The sequence below is a fragment of the Brachyistius frenatus genome, unplaced genomic scaffold, assembly GCF_029030835.1.
Source record: "Brachyistius frenatus isolate BFR_SWC_R1_liver_20210118 unplaced genomic scaffold, ASM2903083v1 Contig_66, whole genome shotgun sequence".
NCBI classification, from domain to species: domain Eukaryota; kingdom Metazoa; phylum Chordata; class Actinopteri; family Embiotocidae; genus Brachyistius; species Brachyistius frenatus.
Genome location: NW_027210665.1, coordinates 326,014 through 350,953, shown reverse-complemented (window position 1 = coordinate 350,953; position 24,940 = coordinate 326,014). Strand labels below are relative to the sequence as shown.

Genomic DNA, 24,940 nt, shown 5'->3' with positions numbered 1-24,940 from the left:
TCTATGTAAAAAATACATTTATAACCACCGATACAAATGGTCTGAATAATAATAGTAGTAATAATAATAATAATAATAATACCAGAAAAATGCTGGTTTTGGTCAGAAGTATTCAGCACATGAAAAGACTAAAACCAACATTTTCACCCAAGGATATCTGCTGAATCCTTAAAAACACGTCACAGAGCTACGACTTCTTTCAGCCGTTTACCGACACAGCTGAGCTCTGTAGTTTTTACCGAAAGTTACTAACGAAGTAGGAAGTAGTACAAATGTTCATCTGCACGTGAATCCACATTTATTAGTGCACTTGGTTTGCATTTTTGGCAACAGACTGACTCAAAACTGTAGCGTGTGCGTGTGTGTGTGTGCGCGCAAATAAATACCATACGCACTGCGACAGTGCAGCTCATTATTGTATCTTTGATCTATTTCCACAGAAGAGGTAAATACGTCCTACTTCGAATACGCGGCTAATCCTCAATGATCGATTGTTGGTTTTGGTCTTTTGCACGGCTGAACGTCGCCACTCGCATCCTCTGGAAAACGTAACGTACTGCGTGTTTAACAGATCGTATCAAAATTGGACACCCGGGCATCCGGACGGAGACGACGACTGGTTACAAGGTGCGAAAACACAGAAAGCACATGCACTGTTATCCTGAACTTGTCTCGACGTTACCCGGAGGGGCTGTTTGTGAGAAGTCAAGACGTTCTTTTGGACCGGACATCAGACGGAGACTTTACCCCCGCCAGCTCCCCCGATACCGAGCGGGTGCCGCGTCCGATGGATCCCATGTGTGAATACAGCAGGTCGTTGTCCAGACAGAGGATCAAGTGTCTCCCGGAAGCGTCCGATAAGGACGAGTCTCCTGTGAGTGTGCTACGTGTGCGAAACTCATCGTTCATATAATAAGGAAACCTTAAAGAGTCCGTGGTGTCCAGCGAGGTCTTGTCCTCCAGACAGACGCACCGACTGTCCCCCGACCGCCTCGTACTTACAGTTCGACGTCCACGGTGCCGTCGTCGGGCTCGTTGCCGCCGCTGAGGACCGATCCCTCGGTGTTCAGTCTTTTGGCCGGCGGATCCGCAGGGACCGAGAAAGGATCCGGATCAGCTGTTCTCTCCGGATCGCTGAAGAGGAAGACGAGTGAGAGGAAAAAGAGCATTTACTTTGCGACGTGCCTGTAAAATAAATAACGAGCGAAAGCGCTCCCGAGCCTCACCTGGGACCGAAGCTCGGTCTGGGAACTTTACCGACTTTGGACTCGACGGCGCTGACCGGACAGGGAGACTTGCTTCCTACAGAGAAGATGGATGCACACGTCGATGAAGCCGGCGCTCGGCCGCAACGAGGACCAAAAAAAAAAAAAAAAAAAAACTGTGCTGATGCCGAGTCGTGTCGGGACGTACCTTCGAGTTTCTGCTTGGAGAAGGGAGAGCGAGTGTTCAGGTGGAGCTTCCTGTCCGAGCTCGCGTAGGAAACGGCGTCCTCCCCCTCGGCTGCAGCCAGTAGAGACGCGCGGTAGTAGACGAGGGGCTGCCAGCGCTCCTCCCTGAGGTCCATAACGTGCTCAGCAACGTGCTTCTGCAGGTACGAGAACCTGCGCGCGCGCACACACACACACACACACACACACACACGCGCGAACACACTTTTTAGGGATGAGTTATGTCAACTTTTCTTTCAAGTTGACATAACTGCGTGTTTCTGGCAGCGCTTACACCGTCTTCTTGTCTGGTTTGAGCAGTTTGCTGGAGAACTCGCTGAGGATGGTCAGGTAGGAGAGGGTCTGAGGAAACTCCTGGAACGCAAACTCTATCCCGTTCCTAAAACGCGTCAACACACGTAGACTTCAGACAGACGACCGGACACGAACGTAAAAGCCACGAGAGACGAGGCTCGTCGCTCCCTCCCCCCCCCCTTCCCCCCTCCTCTCACTGCGCTGACCTGTGGACGACGACGACACACTCGCGAAACTTGACGGGGTCGCCGAAGGTGAGGGCGAATCGCCGGGCCAGCTCCTTGATGCTGGTGAAGGTCTGGACTCCGGGGTGAGCTCGGCCGCCGCTCCCCTGCTCCCGCTTCAGTCGCGTGAACAGCTGCGGAGGGCAGAGGAAAAAAGCCGCATCAGCAGCTTTCGGTCTGAGGCTTTAACTTCCCCAGATGTGCGCGGACCGACCGATACCTGCTGCAAACAGAGCGTCAGCGTGCGAGCGCTCTCCAGCTTATCTATCTGCCGGGTCCTGTACATCGTCTCCTTGATGATGTCGCCGAAGTCGTTGTAATACTGAGGACAAAAAGGGAGGGAAGTAAAACGCAGATCTCTCAACGCACGAACAGCAGCGTTAAAAGGGACACGTATTTGCTTTCTAGCACCGAGTTAGTCATATAAAAGTATTAACTGCCACACTGAAGGCAGTGAAGAAAGTGGATCTCGATTTTATTTATTTTTTTTAATCTTAAGTAGCCAGAAATGATGTCTTCAGTGTTTTTGTAAGACACGAGCAAAGAACAGTTAGAAAAACTTGAAACTTTATTTTTTTTTTTTTTGTTGCACAGAAGTAGACTGATGTTATTTTTTATCCAAATGATTTAAAAAGTCTTATTTTTTGGGGGGGGTGGTAAACTGCACGCTCAGCGCTGTGACTCGCATGAAAAGGTGAGCGGTACAAACGGGGTAGTTCGAGCCAATTAGCTTAGCTTAGCACAAAGACCAAAAACAGAGAGGAAACGGTTAGCCCGGTTCTGTTCAAAAGGTAATAAAACACCTCAAAAACGCTCCGTCATATCTTATTTAATAAGTGTTTGACATTTTGTGGTTCTACAGGGAGTTATGTGCCTTCTTGACGGAGCGCAAGAAAAAAGAAAAAAATAACACAACCTTCCCAGTTTTTGTTTTTGCTCCCGTGCTGAGATTTACTAAATCAAACCGATACCGAAACAGTCCGTCCACGGAGAAATGCACACAGCCCGAGGTTCAGCAACTGTAACATTTGGATTTCCGTGAGTTTGTGATGTCACAGTGAGTTTGTGATGTCACATGCCATATGTTCGCCCAAAGCGCGCTCCACTTTCCAACCTTTTATGTGGACGAAAATTACAGAGCAGTCACTCTGTCGCTGAGCTGGCAAACTACGAGACCGAAAAAAAATGGCCCAGCTGTGTTGTCAATCAGAACAGAGTCAGCCAATCAGACGAGAGGGTCGTTGATATCGTGCTCCGTAGCAGCACTTCAGAGAGAAGTTTAAGAGAGGGGATGTGACGATGACTATATTGAGATGTTTTTTTGGTATTTAAAACTAAATATCCTCTTATGGACATCAAGACTGCAAATAAAAAAAAAAACACCAAAAAAAAAAAAAAAGTGTGGAAATATGGGACCTTTAGGTCCCGGGCTGCAGATGGGCGAGGGGTGAACAACATGGCAACCCGGGCGGCATGTTGACCCTTTCAAACAGAGAAAGTCAACCGGATTTTATCAGGCCGCCGGCTGAAACTTCATAACAACCGACCACACGCGAGAACGCTCTTCATCACCGTCTCGCTCAACTCTCTGCAGGAAAGCAAATAGCCGTCTTCCTACGGATGTGAAACTCTCCCTTTGAGGAGTGACCCCTTTACCTTCGTGTAGTACATGAAGACCTCCGCCGCCATGCTCATCTCCAGCACCCCGTGTACTACCAGTTTGCAGAAGGCCGCGAGCAGATTTCTTCTCCTGTGAAGGTCCTCCAGCCTCTCCACTTCAGAGCTTTCACTGACTGATGGAGCCAGACGCAGTCGAAGCGTGTGATTGGACGTGAAGTGGTGGGGAGCGAGAGAAAAGCGGGGGGGGGGGAAGCGGGGCGAAGTACGAAGAGTTATTAATCATGAGAAATCATATAACAGAAAGCAAAGAACAAAGCGGAGGCAGGAAAGAGTGGTTTAGTTAGTTTCAGGACAATGGCTTTAGCAGGTGGAAATCAAAGATAACATAAGACTGGAGTTATGGTTGTGACACCATGTGGCTTCAATCTTTCACAAGGCTAATAAAATAGGCTCGGAGGTGAGCCAGAGTTAATGGAATTTTCTCACGGAAAGAGATTGCCCTGATTTTATGATTTAACTCAGTGCCCTTGCCCTCCGAGTGATCTCTGATCCAGCAGCTAATAGAAAACACTGTCTATATAAGAAAATCGTTACCAGGCAAATCCAATAAAACAATAGCTTTTTATTACATGTTCAAAAACCAATAATCCTGTATTGTATTTGCTTGAACATTTAAGAGATTCCCACCAGGACAGTTATTGACTTCGCTGGACTATCCCATATCTGGATGCAATATGTCTCAGAAAGTAGAAGCTATTGTAAAGATAATGAAATGTTTTGGTTACAGTGAGCTTAAAAATGAATTCAAAAGTTCAACCCGCAGGACTTCACAGGGCGAAACACCCGCACGTATATTTCCAACATGTCAATCCTGTTTCCCTCATTTGAAAACAGACGGCGGCGGACTGCCGTGGTCAATTTACAAGCGGCATCACTTTGCATAACAAAGTCTAACATCCTTTCATACAAATTAGTGAAGCCTGTTGCAGTCGGAGGGTATTATCGGGGCTTTCTTTGTAATTGAGGGTCAATTGTCAGGTCAGGCTGGAAATCAGACCCCATTTACAGTCAGCAGGCGGCCCTGCAGTGACTTATTAAGCCAAATGTGTGGCCGCGCATTTAATATCTGCATGTTTATATCCCGGCGAGCTGCTGCAGCCGATCGGCGCTTCGGTCAGAGCAGCGGCAGAGTGAGAGTGCCATCTACTGCGCGACCGTGTCGACTCCGGCCACGAATGTTCACAGTGCTGGAAAGTATCCGACTCCAATTTTTTTTTTTTTTTAGGTGATCTTACCTTGCAGTTGATGCTACTTTATACTTCTACTCTACACCGGGTCAGAGGGAAGTATTCCTCTTTTACTCTGCTGCGTTTATTTAACAGCTGCGGTTACTTTTTCCTGGTGAAAATTTATCATGAAGAAAAAAAAGAACAAACAAAAAAAAGACAACCCTTACAACGCAATGTACTGATAAAAAAAAATAGTTCCCACATATTTCGGCCTTCGGTGCCCTTTAAAAAATAAAATAAAAAGAGCCACGTCTCGGGGCCCCCTTGTCATGTTTCAGATGTCTGTGAGTTGTTGAGCCGTTCCACCGAACAGACGTTTCCCTCCGGACGCCTCAGATGGTTTCATTTAACTGAATGTTCGAGGCCCAAAGACGTCAAATTACTCACTGGCTTCGCGAAACAAAAGTAGGGATTAGAAATAGATTTGAGCATCAGGAATTAGTTTTCTGTTCTTTCGTAACCCGTGAATCCTCGCAAGCCTTCGGAGGAAACCTGGCTAAACGTAAACCGGCCTCGACCAGCAGAAAGACGCTGCCGATGCTTTTATGCACAAATATCAACAATCCAATCATGTCATTTGTTGCTGCCGTGTGATTTTCCTTCTTGCTCCTCACTTCCTGACGCCTCTCCTCTGTCAGATAACGGCAAAAAAAAACAAAACAAAAAAAAGCCACGAAAATAAAAGAACATTTTAAAAAGAATTATCCTCAACAACATAATATCGTAAAAATATCATACCTGTATAAATATTTTGCTTGAGATAATAATTTGTGGTTGTTTTTTTTTAATGTTTTTCAATGAAAAAGTTGAATTACGATACTTCTGCCTTCCAGAAAACTACTAAGGAGTCCGCTTTCTGTGTGTGTGTGTGTGTGTGTGTGTGTGTGTGTGTGTGTGTGTGTGTGTGTGTGTGTGTGTGTGTGTGTGTGTGTGTGTGCAAGTTTGCACGCTGGCTTGACTTTGGTTTAACCTCCTGAAATAACTTGTGATGTCCAATAATCACGCTCATATTTCCACATCTTAAACTGAGATTTACGACGAACGCAGGGAGCAGATGATTGTGAAAACAGGTGTTCAGTCTATGTGCACATTCACCAGCTCAAACATCCAGAAGGAGGAACAACTTTGATAAAAAAAAAAAAAAAAAAAAATGTTGAATGAAGGGAGAGTTTTGGACTCCCTGTAGATCTATGTAAGATCTGCATGAAGGTCGAAGTGAAGAAAATGTGAACGTAAACAGTGCAGAGGTCTCACCCTTGCTCTGGCTGTCGCAGTCCGAGCCGACGAAGACGTGCACGCATGCGAAGGTCAACAGCGCCCTCTGCAGTTTGGGACTCGGCGTGTAGAGCAGCGGACCAAAGGAGGTGGGATCCCACACGTGCAGCTGGTAGGAGTGAGCCGTCAGGACGTCACACACTCCCAGAAAGGCCTGAAGAGGTGGAAACGAGAGGAAGTTTTAAAAAAAAAAAAAAAAAGCCCAGAAGAAGAAGAAGGAAGGAAGGAAGGAGGAGGCGGAGTGAGGAGCTGGCGCTTCCTGTCGCACCTGTTGCCTCACACCGTGGTCGTCATGGGAGAGACAGCGATGACTCCTCTCACAGAAGAGACACAGCTGCAGCCTCTGGGCGACGGCCTTCTCCTAAAACACACAGAGGGACGAACCGTGAAGCTTCAGATCTGCAAAGACGTCAACTTTGAAAATCAGCAAAACTACTGTCCTCTCTGCTACGTGCGATTTCTACACATATTACATTCTCTCTTTGTCCTCTGCATCATCCATTCGGTGACATTTTAAAGTCCACTTCGAAGCGTCTCGTCCAACTAACAGTCAGAAAACCCCACATCATGTCACATCAGAGAAACTGGAAGTAGTTGTTATCATTGGGAGTTAAGACTTTTAAAAGATTAGGAATATTCCACTGCTGCAGTACTGTGGTCCGAGACCAGCTTGATCCTTAATGCAGTAAAATCAATGACAAAATGAGAATTCGTCAGTTGCAGCTACGAAACAGACCAAAAACAAGACGTTTCATTATTTTTAAAAACACTTACAAATGACATTCACATTTGTTCGAAATGAGATACTTTTCTTTTAATCCAAGTAGTTTTCAACCGCATTTAAAGATTTCTGTAACTTTGGGGACACCGTTTCAAAAATATTTCTCTTGTTTCACGTGATATTTTCATGCAAACAAGAATCGGTCAAAACCAAACAACTGTTTAAATTTGAAACGTATACAGGAAGACAGCATTTGGTCGACCAGTGATGTAGCAACGATCCCTCACTCAATCCGTAAAAGTGACATTTGTGTTAGGAACAAAAAAATAAATAAATAAAAGTGACCAAAGAAATGTTTTATGTCGACGTAGAGAGTAAAACAGATGGAACTCACTCTGCAGGTCAGAGTTTCACTGCTCGTGTTGAGAGACCAGAGCAGGAAGTAACTCAAACACTGCAGAACCTCCAGCAGCACCTGCAGACAAACAGGGAGATCAGACAGAAACACTCGGGACGTGTGATGAAAAGACAAGTGGCAACTCTTTTTCGGTGACGGTGCGGTGATAAGATGGTGACGGTGCGGTGATAAGATGGTGACGGTGCGGTGCGGTGACGGTACCTCCGGCGGCGCTCCTCCCTGGCTGCTCTCCACTGACAGGAGCGGAGACAGCAGCTCAAACAGACTCCACTGAGCGAGGTCATGACAGCTGCCACGAAACAGACAGAAACACACACGTACATTAACACACACGTATATAAACACACACGTACATTAACACACACGTATATAAACGCACACGTACATAAACGCACACGTACATAAACACACACGTACATTAACACATGTACATAAACACACACGTACATAAACACACACGTACATTAACACACGTACATAAACGCACACGTACATTAACGCACACGTACATAAACGCACACGTACATTAACACACACGTACATTAACACACACGTACATTAACACACGTACATAAACACACACGTACATTAACACACACGTATATAAACGCACACGTACATAAACGCACACGTACATAAACACACACGTACATTAACGCACACGTACATTAACACACACGTACATTAACGCACACGTACATAAACGCACACGTACATAAACGCACACGTACATTAACGCACACGTACATTAACGCACACGTACATAAACGCACACGTACATTAACACACACGTACATTAACACACACGTACATTAACACACGTACATAAACACACACATACATTAACGCACACGTACATAAACGCACACGTACATAAACGCACACGTACATTAACACACGTATATAAACACACACGTACATTAACACACGTACATAAACGCACACGTACATTAACACACACGTACATAAACGCACACGTACATTAACGCACACGTACATTAACGCACACGTACATAAACACACACGTACATTAACACACACGTACATTAACACACACGTACATTAACACACGTATATAAACACACACATACATTAACGCACACGTACATAAACGCACACGTACATAAACGCACACGTACATTAACACACGTATATAAACACACACGTACATTAACACACGTACATAAACGCACACGTACATTAACACACACGTACATAAACGCACACGTACATAAATGCACACGTACATTAACACACACGTACATAAACACACACGTACATTAACGCACACGTACATAAACGCACACGTACATTAACGCACACGTACATAAACACACATCGGGGGTAAAATACTGCACACTCACACTTCTTTGTAAACAACTGTCAGGTTCTTACTTGTGGAAATGTCGGAGTTTCTTCAGTGTGGTGACGATTTCTCTTATTTTCTCCTCATCAGCAGAAAAACTGTCGTCCTACAAACGAGAGGTAGGAACTAATACGTTATCTTCTTTATTCATCGATTTACTATTTAATCAGTGGTTCCCAGAAAGTGATTTTACTTTTCTAAAGTTTCATGTGAAGGATATGAAGCCTGAAGAGGTGAACTGAGCCCAGATTTTAATAAGAAAAAACAAAATCAGAAGTATCTGATTCTCTCTGGCAGACATAAAAACTAAAATACGATATAAGTTCAAAACACCCACACGTCCACATATCTTTGGTCCCACAGTTTAGCAGCGCCGCTCACCTTGAGTGAGTCCCCCAGCAGCGCCGTCAGTTGGTCCATCCAGCGCCGGACCACAGAGTCTCTGGCCGCTCGGGCAGCGGAGCACCAGACCGTCTCCTCCCCACACAGACTGAGGTATGTGCGGGCCGCTGCCTCCAGAACAGCGAGGCCCGAGTGGAGGTCCAAAACTGCTCCCATCTCCTCCATCAGGCTGGACACCGCCTGGAGAAATCACACGAGAGCAACGCCGACTCATTTCACTCGCGTGATCCCGATAGCAAACAACGACTCGGGCGTAAAATATACAATTTAGCGACGTCACATTTGGTATTTGTTTTATAGACTGCAGGATTTACAGTCTGACGAAACCAAAAAAAAATAGATAAATCAACAATTAAACAACAAAATAATTGTTAGTTCGAGAGGTTTGGATACTTTGCTCTGTACATTTGATATCAGAGTAAGTTAAATTTAATAGAAGAAAATCTACAATATTCAACAGTGCAGAGAAAACCAGCTATTTATTCAGTGAGTTGATCAACATAAAATGAATGGCAATTCTGGTCCTTGATTAATCATTGCATGTTAAGTAAATACATCAAATACCTGCTCTGCTTAGAGAGGTTGGGATACTTTTCTCTGTAGTGTAATTTCATCATTCATTTTGCCATTGTTATCTTTATTTTCATAATACATCTATAATCCATTTAAGTACTCTTATCAATAGAGTTTCAGCGCTAATTTCTCAGTTTAAATGTTTAGGATTTCATAGCTTCAACACTTTGGTGCAACACCACAGTCTTAACACGCCATATTCATTTTTGTATTTTTCATTTTCATGACGTAGTTTATGTGAAGTGAAAGGCAGCGGCGCAGACCTGCGTGTTTTCAGCCTGCGGACGCTCCGAGAGAAAGAACTGAGGAATCTTGATCAGCGAGGCGACGATGTCACCGCGACCTGAAAACTGCCACAAACACCATCGAATAACACGAACACAATCCAACAGACTTCCATCATACATTATTATACACGAACCGTGACGTGTGGAATAAATACCTTGGACAGTAACTTAGGAAGCACCGTGAGGAGATGCTCAGTGAGCTTGAAACAATCATCAGACTGAATTTTTTTTTCTCTGGCGCTCATCACCTGGAATATTAAAAAAAAAACATCAAGACAAATATGACTGAGTAGCTGCGTGTTGAAAGACCTCCGTCACATCTTATTGAAAGCGAGTTATCAGTAAATCATGTGTGTGGATGCGTCTCTCACTGACCTTCTTCGCCCCGCTCCTCCCTGCCAGCGCCGGCCCCTCCGAGGCCTGACGAGCCGACGCCACCAGGATCTCCACAAGCACTGCTTGTTCTGAAAGTGTGAAACCTATACACACACACACACACACACACACACACACACACACACACACACACACACTTTTAGAAGACAATAAAGACTTTATGCACGTGACATCATTTCCCCCAGAAGTTATTTTAAAATGTATTTCACACAAATCCCACAAAATGCTTTCAATGAACAAAGAAACACACTAATATCTGAAATAGACTTTTTGACAGACAAAACTTCTACATGCAGAAATTTTCTAAACCCGAGCCTCACGTTTCTTTTAATAGATTGAGATTAAATTTGAATTAAAATATAACAAAAATGTAAAACAGGGCTAAAGGTGCTTTTTTTAATTTTAATGGAGAGGAAACCCGAAACTAAAATCCAGTTACATGCCGAGTCACGCAGCGATATACTGATGTTTTCAAGCAGTAGGCAAGAATAACAGCTGCCGCTCTGGATAATAGTCATCAAAAAGCACCAGATCTCAAAACAATTCCTCACATTCGTGTAAATAACATTTGAGAAACTTTCTGAATTCATGTCAACAAAAACAGCTCGTCAAACAAATCCGTTGGTGGACTTGAAATTTTAAAGCACATTTCACCACACGGCAATAAAAAAACCCGAACACCCAACGACACGCGTCCTCTCACCGGAGCTGCGTGACGACGCGTCCTGCAGCAGCGCGGCTGTGAGCGTGGGCCAGTCCTTCAGCAGAGCTCCACCACAGTCCCACAGACTGTCCACCAGGTACACCACATGCTTGTGCAGCTGGAAGTGTGCGCAGACGGACACGTTAGCGCGACCACCACGATGTCAACGTAAGTCCGTTGACAACAAGCACGGAAATCCCGATGTTTTCTCGGCTAAAACTCGCCGTTTTCTTCCCCAATTGAACCGGTCTCACCTCTGACTCCCGGTAGAACCGCAGCAGGGCCTTCAGCCTGGCAAATGTTTGCCGTTTATGAGCCTCCTCTTCGGTCGCTCCGTCCTGAGTGTCAGATGCAGGAGCTCCAGCGTCGAGAAGCCTGGCAGAGACAAACAATAATCCATTAAAAACACAAATTAACGGTTTGTTTGTCCCTTTAGGTGACGGAGGTCTCTGCACCTCGAGAAGAGCAGCTCCCCTGCGGTGGCCGCAAGAGGGCGCTGTGAGGAGTAAACAAACTGGAGGAGCTGCTTGTCGTCGTCCGGAGAGAGCACGTCGTCGGATGTTCTGGGGAGAGAGAAGGAGTTTGATGACGCAAAGAACAGCGGAAAATAAAGAAGATCAGAAACCGACTGAGGCTACAAAACGGACTCACTTCGAGATGAGCAGCAGTAGTTTCATGGTCTGCACCGCCACCTCGTTGTCTTTATCCAGCGTCATGGAAATCATCCGGTCCTGCAACACAAATGACCTTTGACCACCACGTGTGGATGAGCCAGAAGTAAAGCGGAGTCGGGCATCGTTAAGCAGAATTGGCGACGTCCATTTCTTATTTTAATTTAAAGACATCAGGATGACTTTCGGAATTATTTTTTTTTTGGACTTCTACAAGAGAAGTTGACACTTTTTGAATGGGAGTGTATTTGGAGCCAGAGGTTGTTTGGATGCAGCTCCCGGTGGCCCTCAGTGGTATTGCAACTTTAAGGCACTTCAGACCCGGACACTACTTCCATCTTTATACACAGTCCATGGCTTCAGCCAGTTCAGTTTAGATTCAAGGCTGGATTACCTTGAAGCGGCTGATGAACAGGTCAAGTTTAGGCACGAGGAGAGGATCTGCGTACAGACCCTGCAGACATAACACACACTTGAGACGCACATCTGGGATCTGAAAGGTGAAAAGTAGCTCTGATCATGAGTTTCATCACAACGCCCGGCAGTCAAACAAAACTTCTTTTTTTTTGGTGTTATTTTTTTGTGTTGTGTCGCGTGACTGTTTATTAACCTTGTCGTGCATCATCCAGCCCACGTATTTGAGGTAACTGTCGTTGAGGAATGCAGAACTGTAGAGCTTCATCCACAAACCCAACTCCTCCATACAGAGGGAGCGAATTTCTGGAAGCACGTCGCTGCACAGACACACAAACTCCACGCTGAATCAAAAGACTCTGCGATAAGGGATTCAAAGATGAGCTGAAAACGTGAGAAATTCTGTACCGATATCTCTTGAGAAAGACTCCTTTGAAGAGGACGTCCATCATGCTCTCTACTTCCGCTCGCTTCTCCTGCAGCTTGAGGAGAGTCAGGAAAGGCAAACAGAAGCCACAAGGTCGGTGAAGTGTTCCTTCCCTCGCCGGGCACGACGCGCCAGGCGACGATGAAAACTTACCTCCGAGGTCTTCTTGTGGATCCTCTCCTGCTGCTGTGTGCTCTTCTGTCTCATCGTCTTCCTCTTCTGCACCTCGTAGAGTTTCTGGCTGTTCTCGATCCCCACGCTCAGGCTGAGGGCGACGCCCACCAGAGCGCTCAGCAGCTTCACCGCTGATCACACATCGAAAGCCGCAGCACGGGTTAGTGCATTCAAACCATGGACGTATCCGTGCGCGTGTCGGTGCCGGTCATCTCTTACCTGCCAGCGTGCAGGTGTGCCTGAACGCTCGCACGTACGAGTTTGACAGCTCGGTGAGCAGCGAGATGAGCGTGTTCATCAGGTAGCCGTCGAAGATGACGCCGTGCTGACACTGGCACACCAGCACCGACACAAAGTCACAGAACTCCGAGTGAAACCAGCGGCCGTACGGTCCGGGCTGCACCAGAGGATACTCGGCGCTGTCCTGCAGCGAAGAGAGAGGAAAAAGAGACGGAGAAAGAGCGTCTTTTATCGTGATCAGTCCAAGACGCACCTGTGCAACAATCCTGCTGTTTCATCACAATCTTGGCAAAAGTGAAGTTCTCATTAACACAGATTTTAACAAATTTGTGAACTGAATTTGTAAGAATAAATCTTTTGTGTGAACAGAAGTAATAATCAGGAAGGATTTTTTTTTTTTTTTTTTTTTTTTTTTTTAAACCATCGTTGATATTTATTTTTAGTGCATTAAAATAAGAAGTGTTAGTTTGTAAGTGCGCCGCTGGGAACACATATCCAGTCTCATATCCCGTCATTGATATATTGTGCAGCCTGAGATTCAAATGAGCTGCTCAGTGACTCAGTGACTCAGACTTGTGAGTTAAATGTGAAAACGAAAGTAGCTGAGACTGATATGTAACACTCAGTGTGATGTGTCTTCCTGCTAAACAGGATTCCTGTTCAGGGAAGCTGCCCTGCATGGAAATACCTGCACTGAGAAACTGAACAGAACACATAACAGCAGAAAGCATCATCACTCCTCCTCCATGTTGTCTTGTACTTATATTTTGAGCCATTTTACTGTTAGTTTAGAAACAGTGGAGGCTGCGACTGACATGTTTATCATTGCTAAAAAGACAGGGAAAATGAAAAAGAGCCTTCCCATCGCCGGAAGACGTGAAATACAATAAAGCAGAGGAGAAGGTGCGGTCAGCAGGTACTGACCGTATCCATGGGCCATGTGACTGTGAGGATCCACGGAAAAGCCAGAAACTTCTTATACTGCAGACCAGCGACCTGAAACGCACACGATCACACAGATCTGTTCCACAAACCGCCAGAAGATGCTTCACATGTAAACACAATCCTCGTACCTCATCCAGCTCCTCCACCATCTTACTCAGCACATCGCTGTCCTCTTTGCTGTGACACATCTCTGCTGTGACCACACCTGGAAAAACCAATGGGGGGGGGGGGGACATCAGCCCAGGTCTGTGCATTCTGCGTGTGTGTGTGTGTGTGTGTGTGTGTGTGTGTGTGTGTGTGTGTGTGTGTGTGTGTGTGTGTGTGTGTGTGTGTGTGTGTGTGTGTGTGTGTGCGCGTGTGCGTGTGTTTGCTGGCAGGCTTGTCTGCGTGTCCGCTTGCCTTTGCAGCCGGAGCACTGGATGAAGAAGCTGATGAGGTCGAGGAGAGAGGAGTCTCGGTCGGCCACGTACGCCTCGATCCAGTCGTCCATCACCGCCTGCTCGGGCATCACAAACAGCCTGAGTGTGTGTGTGTTTACGTTGGATAGGAAGAGCATTTTATAGCAGCTACGATCCTCAGCTGTGTTTCCACTGAGAATATGGGATGTTTGTAGCCTGTTGTAAATGTGTGCCGGCATCTACTCGGATGAATAACTTGAGTGAAACTGTTAACAACAATAACATGCATGTAAACATACCAACAGGCCGATCAAGTGTTGTTGTTGTTGTTTTTTTTTTATCATCATAGATTGGTGTAATTTAACAGAGGACATTTGTCAGGAGTTTTTTTTTTTTTTTTTTTTCCTATAAAAAGGTTTTTTTTTTTATGTTTATAAAAAATAAAGACGACCTAGAGACAGATCGATCACGGGGAAGGAAGTCCATCGTTTAGACATGTTATCAAACCGGACGTCTGTCAACATTGGGTTCTCTATCGCACCTGCATGGCACTCCTGCCCATGGTGATGACCTCGAACAGGGTGACGACCTCCACATGCTTCTGTTTGCCGTGGCCGCCTCTCGCTCGGCCCACGCTGCTGCAGCCGGCTTTGGCACGTTTGCACTTGACGTTCTCGGAGCCCTTGCGCGCTCGTCTCCTTCGTCTCTGCCGGGTTTGAAAGTGCGATCGATCAGAAAAGGGAAAAACAAGACGCTTGAAATGACTTGCTTTCACATCCCGGGGAGTTTCTATCAGTGTTGTGTTTCTGAACGAGGAGACTCGGTGATCTACACCTGACGCGTCGCTCCTCCACCTGGACGCTAAAGAGCTTCATCACACTTCAGTAACACTCAGTGAAGAAGCTTTCAACACAGGTTGTCTCTTTTTTTTAAATTTATTATGAAGGATTAACAGACATTTGAGCTTTCTCAATAAGAAAATATACAATGTTGATAACTATGAACATATCTAGGTCTGCATTTTTATTAATCAGCTGATTATTTTGTGAAAAAATGACTTATAATTTCCAGAGTGCAATATGGCATCTTCAAATCTTCTGTTTTATCCAATAAACAGTCATAAACCAAAACATATTCAGTCAAATGATGAAGAACAGCAGCTCCTCTTCACATCTGAGAGGCTGAAAGTGTTTCAAAATGACTGTGATGATTGATCAGTTAGTGAAACAGGCTCAGGTGAACTTTCTGTCAATCAACTGACAAATCATTTCTGCTCCGAAGAACATACACAAAACCTAGAAAACAGGACGTCGCCAGATTATCAGCAACGTTCAGTGCGTTCAGTTCAAATTTCTTCTGTGAAAAAGACAAATTCTGGTAAAGAACTACATCACAGGCGTTTGCATCATGTGGACTTGAATTAACATGCACATTCACCCTGGCAGCGTACTTCTGCTGCTTCCTTTGTAAAGTTTGAGCATCAGTGAACTACACCTACCACACTCTTATGTCGATTCTCATTCCCCGAGTCATCCTCCGAGTGATTGACAGGTCCCGACGAGGTCGGCTCATCGTGAGACTTCTCACTGGGAGGTCAAACGCATGACATTTTAAATCACATTTAAAGAAAGATTTAAAAAAATTAATTAATTAATTAATTTTTTTTTAAAAACGAGTGAATGAATTCCAGGACAACACGTTTGATGACGCGACTGTCTTACTTCTGCTCTGAGGACCTGGATGCAGCTGCAGCTGCGGGCTCTGGTATCATGTCCTCCCGCTCAGATCTTCACACCGAGCTCAGGTGCGTGTCTCTGCATCTGCAAACATAGTGTGTGACTGATGATGTGTACTTTATCAACACGAACCCTGCATCTCCACAGACACGCGAAGTTGCTGTATTTATAAATATTGTTGCTTCATAGTGAGCCTGTCTCTGGCGAGAAGGAGGTCTCGGGTGTGATCCTCGGGTGAGTTATTCTTTTTGCAGGATCCCCTGGGAGGAGCTGGCAACGGTTGCTCAAGGACACTTCGGCACCGTGGATGCTTGGCTTGCTGAGCGGACCACTAATTTATATTTTTTTGTTACAGAAACTAATATATGAGTAACCTTTTTTTGGGGGGGGGGAGTACCGTTAATCACTTGATTGACAGCATGCAATTTTGTAACCACAGATAAAAGGAAAAAAAAAAAAAAAAGGTTGCTTTTTTTTTTAAGCTGACAAGTAAACAAACACACAGGTAGCTCTTGAACTTTTCAAACTTACCGTCTTCACAAAGCTGCATCCTCCCGGGACGTTCATGGATGTGCGGGTTTTGTGTCCGAAGCCTGTCAGACTAATAGAACTCTAATATTTCCACGGATAGCCTCCTTCTTTGCGCCAACTCTCACAGTCAAGTTGCCGGACAGCCTAACCCCTCCCGATTGGCCACCGAGCCAAAATGAAATGACGTGATTGGGTGTTTTGAAACGTCACTCACAGCTTAAGTCTCGCCCCTCGGCGGCTGTGACAGACAGGCGGCGTCCGGTTTGGTTTTGTCCGTCCCACAGAGGCTCTGTAAACATCTGCTGGTAGGAACATGTGATGCGCTTTGAGTCGGTGAGTCATATGAAGGCTTTACGTTAGTACACCATTAATAAACAACAATACAGCGTGTATTATTGTTCCTGCTGTTGTAATAGTGGTAAATATCCCGCTGACCAGTCCCCCAATGAGCCTCCTGTGTATTTTAATTAACCACTCCAGCAGTTGTTCATTCAGGAGGGAGCTGTCATGGCATTTTATCCTTTAACGTTTTGCAGGAATTGAACAGCAGAGGGAGCCATTTATTCATCTGAGGCAGAAATATAGGCGACGACTGGGCTGAATATTAAGAGACAGGTTTGAAATACTGTAATGGGATATCCACCGCAATAGAACAAGATGAGCTGACAGGATGACGGTTTTACTTTGTAATACTGACCCTACACCAATCTCTGTCTGCAGCAACTTTTTGGGGACACTTCCCGCCTGTTATTTCCTTGATTTAATGCTTTTGTAACTTCTTGTGTGAACATCACGAAAGAAAGAAGAAAATGCTTTTACCATTTAATAATCATAAATTTACGGTCAATGACATTTCACGAAAACAAAACAACTGTTAACAAAACACAACAATACGAGGAAAAAACTTCTTTTTTTTTTTGTGACTGGAAGAAACCCAAAACATTTTTGTGTTTTTGTGGAAAAAAATTTTTTTTTTAAATGTAATATTGTTTTGTTTTTGACAAATATTGTTTTTGTTTTTTTCTGAGAGATTGTTGTGCTTTGTGAATCGTTGTTCTGTTGTTCCCCTCAGGGCCACTGTGCAAATGATTATTTAAATGCATGAAACTACAAGACATTAAATACACAATTATGTTAGAAAATCTTGGGATCGTGACAGGGACAGCGTCCACCGATCAACAGAAAAATGAACTGTGCCTTTGAATTACATCTAATAGACCTGATGCATACAGCTGTCATTAACGGGGCTGGAAGGAACTGTTCATAATTAAAAGTCAAAAAGACCCAAGCACTTCAAAAATAATAATTGTATTTATCTGTTGCTAATAATTTTGCGACCTGCATGCTTTGTATGATACCGTTTTTGTTATTGAGCAACTTGTTTCACAAACTGTAGGCCCGAGCGTCCACACACCAGAGGGCGCTGCAGAGAGAGTTTTAAGATGATACCTGTGATGATGACCAGAATAGATGTGGTAATACTTTTACGGTGCATATTCCCCAAAAATATTTGTGGTTAATCAGGTTAACACACAGCAAATGTCAAGACTTGGAACTCGTTTTGCATCAGGCCACAAACGTCTTTATCTGTCCCAGTTCCAGTCCAGGGCTGAGAGTGTCAAACAGACTTTTACAAGTTTCCTTTTTAAATTAAGAACTTTATTTCCTTTGTTTTGTTTTTTTTTCCTTCCAGAAAGCCGGAATCACAAATGTGTTATCTCCATAATTGAGTAGATTTAGATCTACGTGGTGCGCCAGTGTGAACACAATGATATGGCAGTGAGACTTTACACCAACGAATGCCAGAAAATTAGATGTTGCACCACTAGGCAATTTCATTTACAATCATCAGTGTAAGAATTTGTTAAAGCACTTAATGCTTTGTAAACAACAACAATATAAAGCATTAAATTACCCCAAATTGCCACACAGTGAATGTTTAGGAAAGTCCAACATTAGTGTGTCAGTCAGCAGTGCTAGAGAGCGCACTGCAGATATGTTGGAGCAGGAGGAAAGCGCAGGAGTAATTAATAACATTAATGGTTGCAGTGATCCACCTGTACAGTTCTAGCGTTATGCATGGTGGCTCCCTGGAATATATAAAGGAAACGATGTCTTTCTCTCAGCAGACATTTTGACCTGTCGTGGGAGAAAAAAACAAAACACAGGCGTCACCATAAGAGTGTGACAGGGAGCGAGCAGGCACAACCACAACAGCATGAAACCACAGCAGGTTGACGGAGTTCAGTCATGTTATTGTTCTTCTCATTTGAAGTAGGCTCCGCCTCCACTGATTGGTTCTGACTCAACATCCCGTTGCTATAGCAACCGCTGTTCCGAAGCATCACAGTTAAACTGACGTTGTCACAGAAGACGAGTTGTCTGCTAACACTGAACACTTTGAGTGTCACCTATAGTTGTTTGTTTTTTTTTACCACTGAGAGTCTTTGGTTCATTGTGATTCGTTAGTTCAGTATGATGGCGTCTGTCTGGAATTATCCAATATTTGTACCAGCTGAAATCACTGCTGTGAAAACCCCAAATCATTTTTTATGCTATTTATTTGTAGTTTTTTGGATTCCTTTGGTCACTTTGTGGTTATTTTGTGTCACTTTGTGTCTGTTTAGTGTCACTTTATGGCAATTTATCATTTGTATTTATTTATGCCATTTTGAGTTTGTTTTGTGGTCATTTTGCTTCAGTTTGTGTTTTTTTGGTGTCTCTTTGTGGTTGTGTATATCGTTTTGTTGTGTGTTTCATCGATTTGCGTGTGTCTGTTTTTGGTTGTATGGGTGCCAGCGTGGTTCATTTATGACTTTTTTGTATTGTTTGTGTCTCCTTTAAGTTGTTTTGTGTACATTTTTCTCTTTTGGGTTGTTTTAAGACAATGTCTGATGCTTTGTGGTTGCAAAGCTTTTTAAATTAATCTTCTTATGGCGCGGCTGTGAAGGGCTCCCTCTCCCATATTTAATATATCTATAGTAGTTTTACAAACTTTACATTTGGCTTATGTGTCATCTATTTTTATCACCCAGTCTTTGAATTCATAATTTTTTAGCCAAATCTCTTCACATTTCTGGGTATGTTTGCCTTCCTAAACAGCCACAATGAATATATTATATAGGCGTATTGCTACTGAGGGTGGCACAGTGGTGCAGTGGTTAGCATTGTCGCCTCACAGCGAAAGGTTTCCAGGTTCAAATCTGGGCCTGGGCCTTTCTGTGTGGATGGTGCATGTTCTCCCTGTGCTTGCGTGGGTTCTCTCTGGGTACTCCAGCTTCCTCCCACCGTCCAAAAAAAGCATGCACCTCAGGTTAATTGGTGATTCTACAAATTGCCCTTAGGTAAGAGTGTGAATGGTCTTTGTTTCAGTCTGTCTATAAGTGTTGGCCCTGTGATGGACTGGCAAGCTGTCCAGGGTGTACCCTGCCTTTGCACCAAAGTGAGCTAGGATAGGCTCCACCCCCCAACACCTCACCCCGTGACCCTGCTCAGGATAAAGTGGGTATAGATAATGGATGAATGGACTGCTTGCCACTTGTTGACGAACAGAAAAGAGATAAAACCACTCAAGCAATATGGAAAACGCGTGACATAACATGATTTAAAAAAAAAAAAAAAAACTACAGTGAAAATATATTATTTTGATAACTAAACTAAAATTTAAACATGCAAACAAAATTCCCTGACATCCCATGACTGTGCCGAAAAATGATCAAATCCCCTAACTTAATATGTCTGGAAAAGAGTTTCAAAGATTCCCTGAAATTCCCCAAAATTCCCTGACACCTGGGAACCCCCTTTTTATTTGTGGGATCATTCGATGTCACTTTCTGCCTCTTTATCGTTGTTTTATGCCACCATAAGGTCATTTTTCAGTCTTGTTGAAGACATTTAAGCTGGTGCTCTGACCCCTCAATTCATGTAATTCATCCATTTAACAGTAAAATCTCAGGCGGTCTGCTCCGTCAGGCCTGTGTGGGATCAGTTTCATCAAATCTGATTGTGTCCCGACAACCCACCAGCCTACCACTGTAGTTCATAGATAGTTAAATCCTGATTTAGTGCACAGACATTCATGACATCACTTTTTCCCAAAACAAAGATCATTTCTCTTGTGAAACCAAAACTGTTGCAGCTTTGGCAGAAAACGTTGTGTTAACGCAGGAACTTCTTCTCATTGTAACAAACTGAATAATAAACTAAATTTTTAGAACCTTTAATGTTGATCTTTCATTGATGTTTGTTTTTTTTAGCTTATCTACCAGATGTAGCCAACGTGCCTGAAGTGAGAGCAAACACACCGGCCTATTGCATTAAATTTTATTATTTCTTTTTAGGTTAAAAAAAAAAATCTAAGAGTAGTTATAACAGTAGTGCAAGGAGGGATTCACCGGGCTTACATTCAATTCCAAACAACGGATTCACCACAGGGGCTAATAAGGGCCACGTTCAGAAAGACAATGTAATAATTTTAAAAAAAACTCCATGATTTGTAGATGAAGTAGGCGTTCCAGTCCCACCGTTAATTCACTTCAGTCATATTTAGTAGCACCTGTTCACAGTCATAACATCAGCAGTTCATTTCGAAGCAGGCGAAGGATTCACGGACACCGAGGCGTTTGTCGGGGTGGGTGGGGGGGGTCAGGACAGGAACTGGGACACGAAGCTGACGGCCTGATGAAGGTCATCCGTCAGCTCCTCCGGCAGCGACAGCACCACCGACGTCAAGCTTTGAGTTACTTCTAATATCCTGCGCAGAGAACAAAAACATGGTCGTTATCAGACCGTTGCTGCACGAATCATCGTCTTCTATCCACTCTAACGTTTGGATTCCAACTCACCAGTTGATATAATGAGCAGCCAGCTGAGGTTCATGCCGGGAGCCTTCCTCCACCACCAGAGACTGTTTCATCTGTTTGAAGTTGGCCTCAATATCTTTCTTCATTTCAGAGAAGACCTGAATTCCCCTGAAAGAGCTGACGACTTGCTGCAACAACAACAACAACAAAAAGACATTAAAAAGCACACTGCAGAGACTTGTGGAGGAGAGCGGAGAGGAAGAACACGCTGTAATTCATTCTCCTTACATATATAACCGAGAGCTGGTGGGCAATGTACTTATGACTTCCAAGGTGCCTGATGTCCTCCTCAAGCTGCTGACTCAGCACCAGGAGTTGGTTCAGTTTGGCGATGTGGAAGAAGTATTCTGCAAAGACGAGCATCAGCTCTCATTAAAGGAGGCAGCCGTGTGATTAAAAAGCCCTCTTTAAAAGTGAAATGCTTAAACAACTACAGCTAATGTACATACAGATGAAACTCACGGGGAAAACTCATATAAGTGAGAGTCAGAGTGGAAACAATTTCAAAATAAAGATGCTTAATGTGGAAATACTTGATAACATGAATGTCCGAATTCTACTCGAGTACTGGACTCATTACCAATACTTGGATTACTATAAAACATAAAGATGCATATTTTTCAGTGGGAAATATGTCAGAGTTTCTGCAGCTTTGTGTTTTTTTGTTTTTTTTTAATATTTTTGTGTTGAACTGCATTTCATTGAGCATTAAAAGCTCTCGTATGCACACTACCATAAAAAATACACCCCTAGGATGAATTTACACCCTTCTCGGCCGCATCTCTCACCGTCCATGGGCGGCCTCTCCAGCATTTCGACGGGGCTACCTTGAATGAGGAACACCTCCACGCGAGGGAACATCGCCGATATACCCACCATGTCCAGGTAGTCCTGAGGAAACGCAGACAACCACTGATGAAACCTTGAATCTTCTAGGGCAGTACAGTGCTCAGGTATTTTGTTGCGTGCTGTTAAAATCACTGTTTGACTTGGATACTGATAGGTGTGATACCTCCAGCTGGGGCATAGGCTTTGGTAGATGTTCAAGGCACTGCAGCATCTGGTCAAGAATCTCTGATCCTATAAGGAAATAGTACAAAAAAACAAACATCAAATAGACAGAAGACAAATTAAACTCTTAGACGCTTCGTCATACATACCTTGAGCCTGGAAAGTGTCGGACTCCTCTGGGCTACAGCCTTGTCCTAACTGCTCCTGGAACTGCAACACAGAGACGATGGATGAACATCACAGGGTGAAAAGGAGCAGGATGATTTAAATGCTTATAAAAGGTCTGACACACTCCACAATGGATATGAAACCAGTTTATATGTCCTGGAGTATTGAACGTATCATCATGTTTACACCAGTAAAGGTTTCCTCAAGTCTAACGCAGTCTTTTAGAGCTTGTTGTGAATTCAGAGCTCTGGGACAGGGTTTACTGGGACAATTCAAAGAATGGACGACAGTCCGGGAAAGACAGAGGGAAACCAATGGGGTCTTCTCAGAAGATGTGTGAGCGGCATGGATGAAGAGAAGGGATCCACAGAGACTGCTTGTGTTTCGGTGCCCTGAATTGTTTTTGCTGTATCCCCAAGTAAAGTGCAAGTACCTTGAACTTGTACTCGAGTAGTTGCTGATGAAAACTAACAGAAAGAGGAGGAGATATGAGGAAGCGCTGACAGCAGGTGGTTAGGCGAGATGTCATGTTTCTCTACCTGCTGCATCTGCGCCCTGACGAGGAGGTCCAGCTGCCCGCAGAGACACAGCATCTCCAGGCCCACCTGCTCCGGACTCAGCTGGACCGGCATCAGAGGTCTCTTCACCTGTAGCTCCACTGATTAACACACACACACACACACACACACACACACACACACACACACACACACACGATACCCACAGCCCCTTTAACAAACACAAACCCACAGGGGCACCACCACAACGTGCACGTGTCATCTGTCCTACAGGTCCTGAGGAGGGATGTTTGAGGAGGGATGAAGGGGAGTGGTCAGTGTGTTTGGAGGGAGACGGAGTCTGCAGATCGCACTCCTCCAACATATACCTGAACTAAAAAAAATCGGGGGGGGGAAAAAAAAAAAAAAAAACACCACAAAAAAACGCTGCCACAACAGGAAATAACATGTTTAGGGACTCACCTTTCAAAGCTTCGTGGTAGCCGCACAGCTGACGGAGCGGCTCCGATGTGCTCACTGCCATGTCTGGACTCCAACCGGCTGTGATTCACTCCACTTCTCCTGGTCTGATCCCGCTGGTAAAAGCCATACGAAGCAAGATGGGACTGCAGGCAAATAGATATGCTTGTCTATTTTTTATTGCATTTGATTAGGAAGTGTCGATCGCAGACGTTCAGGAGCATTTCTTCATCCCTAATTCTTCCGGTTCCTCGCTGATGACGATGCACACACGCCGCCGCGAGCTGATCAACACATCCTTTACCTCCTTAACATCCATGTAGCTGCTGAAAATAATAATACAGAAGTCCACGCCCTTCTGCAACAACGGCCGTGCAGTCAGTCTTGTGATTTGCGGTACTGAACGCACCTCACCCCCCCCCCCACCCCCTCTCCCTAACACACGCACACACACACAGTCTGGGGAGGACCGGCCTTTCACAACACAATGATGTCATCTTTTAGAGCTGAGGATCGCAGCATCACTTGGGGAGGATGCAGCCGTACAGCAGAGGTCTTTCCTCTAGCTTTAACCCTGAATGTGCCGACAACCAAACACACACCTGACCTCAGTGACGGGAAATACATTTACACAACTGACACATACTTTGTACTTTCATTTCAACTCGCACTCCACAACAATCAGGAGGAAGTACTGTAGTTGTTACTCCCCGTTTTTCTTCTAATGCTACGACCAAGTCATTTTCACTGATGATTTGTCTGCTAATTTATGAATTTAATGACACATTTTCTGGTGCATAAAATGTCAACCACAAATATTTAATATTCTTTAAAATCACATGCAGCTAAGGAAATCATTAAAAAAAAATACTTAAATGATTACCTGATTATGAAAGGATTCCCGGTCGTCCTGTCCACATGCCAGTGTCTTTGGGAAAGACAGTGAACTCCAAAGTGCAGACCACATTGCCGCCTATTTATTTACGCACATATGATTACGACTCTTTGGATCAACATCCGTTTATAAAATGATGCATCGTTTCTACTTTATAAGGCTACATTTTCAGAAGAAACTTTATGTGTGCTTCTCATTGTTGACCCATTTGCAGATGAAAGTAACTGAAATAATAAAGCTGAGGAGGCCGGTAATGAAATTTTAGTTTTGCAGTTGCATTTAAATTAAATGTAAAAACCTGTAGGGGGAACCTGTGTGAGTCAAATGTCTGTAGTATAATAATTATGATGTATATTAAACTGTGGAAGAGGTCATTCTGCATAACGAGCACCTTTACTTTCCACGTACATTTTGTTCCTGCTACTTTTCTACATTTCCCCGAGCTTTTGCGCATTTTTATTTTCGTATTGCT

The 24,940-nt window shown here is 44.2% G+C and overlaps 2 protein-coding genes and 1 long non-coding RNA gene across 3 annotated transcripts; 1 reads left to right on the top strand and 2 right to left on the bottom strand.

Annotated features, from left to right (window-relative positions):
• Nucleotides 1–35: 35 nt before the first annotated feature.
• On the bottom strand, nucleotides 36–16,675 carry LOC138625793 (cohesin subunit SA-2). The gene is made up of 32 exons (XM_069706946.1): nucleotides 16,556–16,675; nucleotides 16,010–16,108; nucleotides 15,787–15,874; nucleotides 14,830–14,994; nucleotides 14,290–14,386; nucleotides 14,019–14,095; nucleotides 13,870–13,941; nucleotides 12,925–13,129; nucleotides 12,685–12,836; nucleotides 12,513–12,586; nucleotides 12,301–12,424; nucleotides 12,085–12,183; nucleotides 11,671–11,750; nucleotides 11,475–11,582; nucleotides 11,274–11,394; nucleotides 11,020–11,137; nucleotides 10,296–10,399; nucleotides 10,076–10,168; nucleotides 9,897–9,983; nucleotides 9,040–9,240; nucleotides 8,688–8,764; nucleotides 7,494–7,581; nucleotides 7,269–7,349; nucleotides 6,422–6,514; nucleotides 6,133–6,307; nucleotides 3,626–3,762; nucleotides 2,190–2,291; nucleotides 1,952–2,103; nucleotides 1,726–1,830; nucleotides 1,414–1,604; nucleotides 1,227–1,302; nucleotides 36–1,134 (listed from the first exon to the last, which is right to left on the bottom strand). The coding sequence occupies exons 2-32, from the start codon at nucleotides 16,057–16,059 to the stop codon at nucleotides 999–1,001; spliced, it is 3,528 nt and encodes a 1,175-aa protein (XP_069563047.1). The 5' UTR covers nucleotides 16,060–16,108; nucleotides 16,556–16,675; the 3' UTR covers nucleotides 36–998.
• Nucleotides 14,536–22,159, top strand: LOC138625804 (uncharacterized). The gene is made up of 2 exons (XR_011311252.1): nucleotides 14,536–14,613; nucleotides 22,068–22,159. It is a non-coding gene; the product is annotated as an uncharacterized lncRNA (long non-coding RNA).
• Nucleotides 20,865–23,977, bottom strand: LOC138625800 (uncharacterized). Its single transcript, XM_069706969.1, has 8 exons — nucleotides 23,577–23,977; nucleotides 23,136–23,254; nucleotides 22,578–22,638; nucleotides 22,430–22,497; nucleotides 22,206–22,308; nucleotides 21,646–21,764; nucleotides 21,400–21,545; nucleotides 20,865–21,308 (listed from the first exon to the last, which is right to left on the bottom strand). Exons 1-8 carry the CDS (start codon nucleotides 23,635–23,637, stop codon nucleotides 21,200–21,202), a joined length of 786 nt encoding a protein of 261 aa, XP_069563070.1. The 5' UTR covers nucleotides 23,638–23,977; the 3' UTR covers nucleotides 20,865–21,199.
• Between the last annotated feature and the right edge of the window lie 963 nt (nucleotides 23,978–24,940).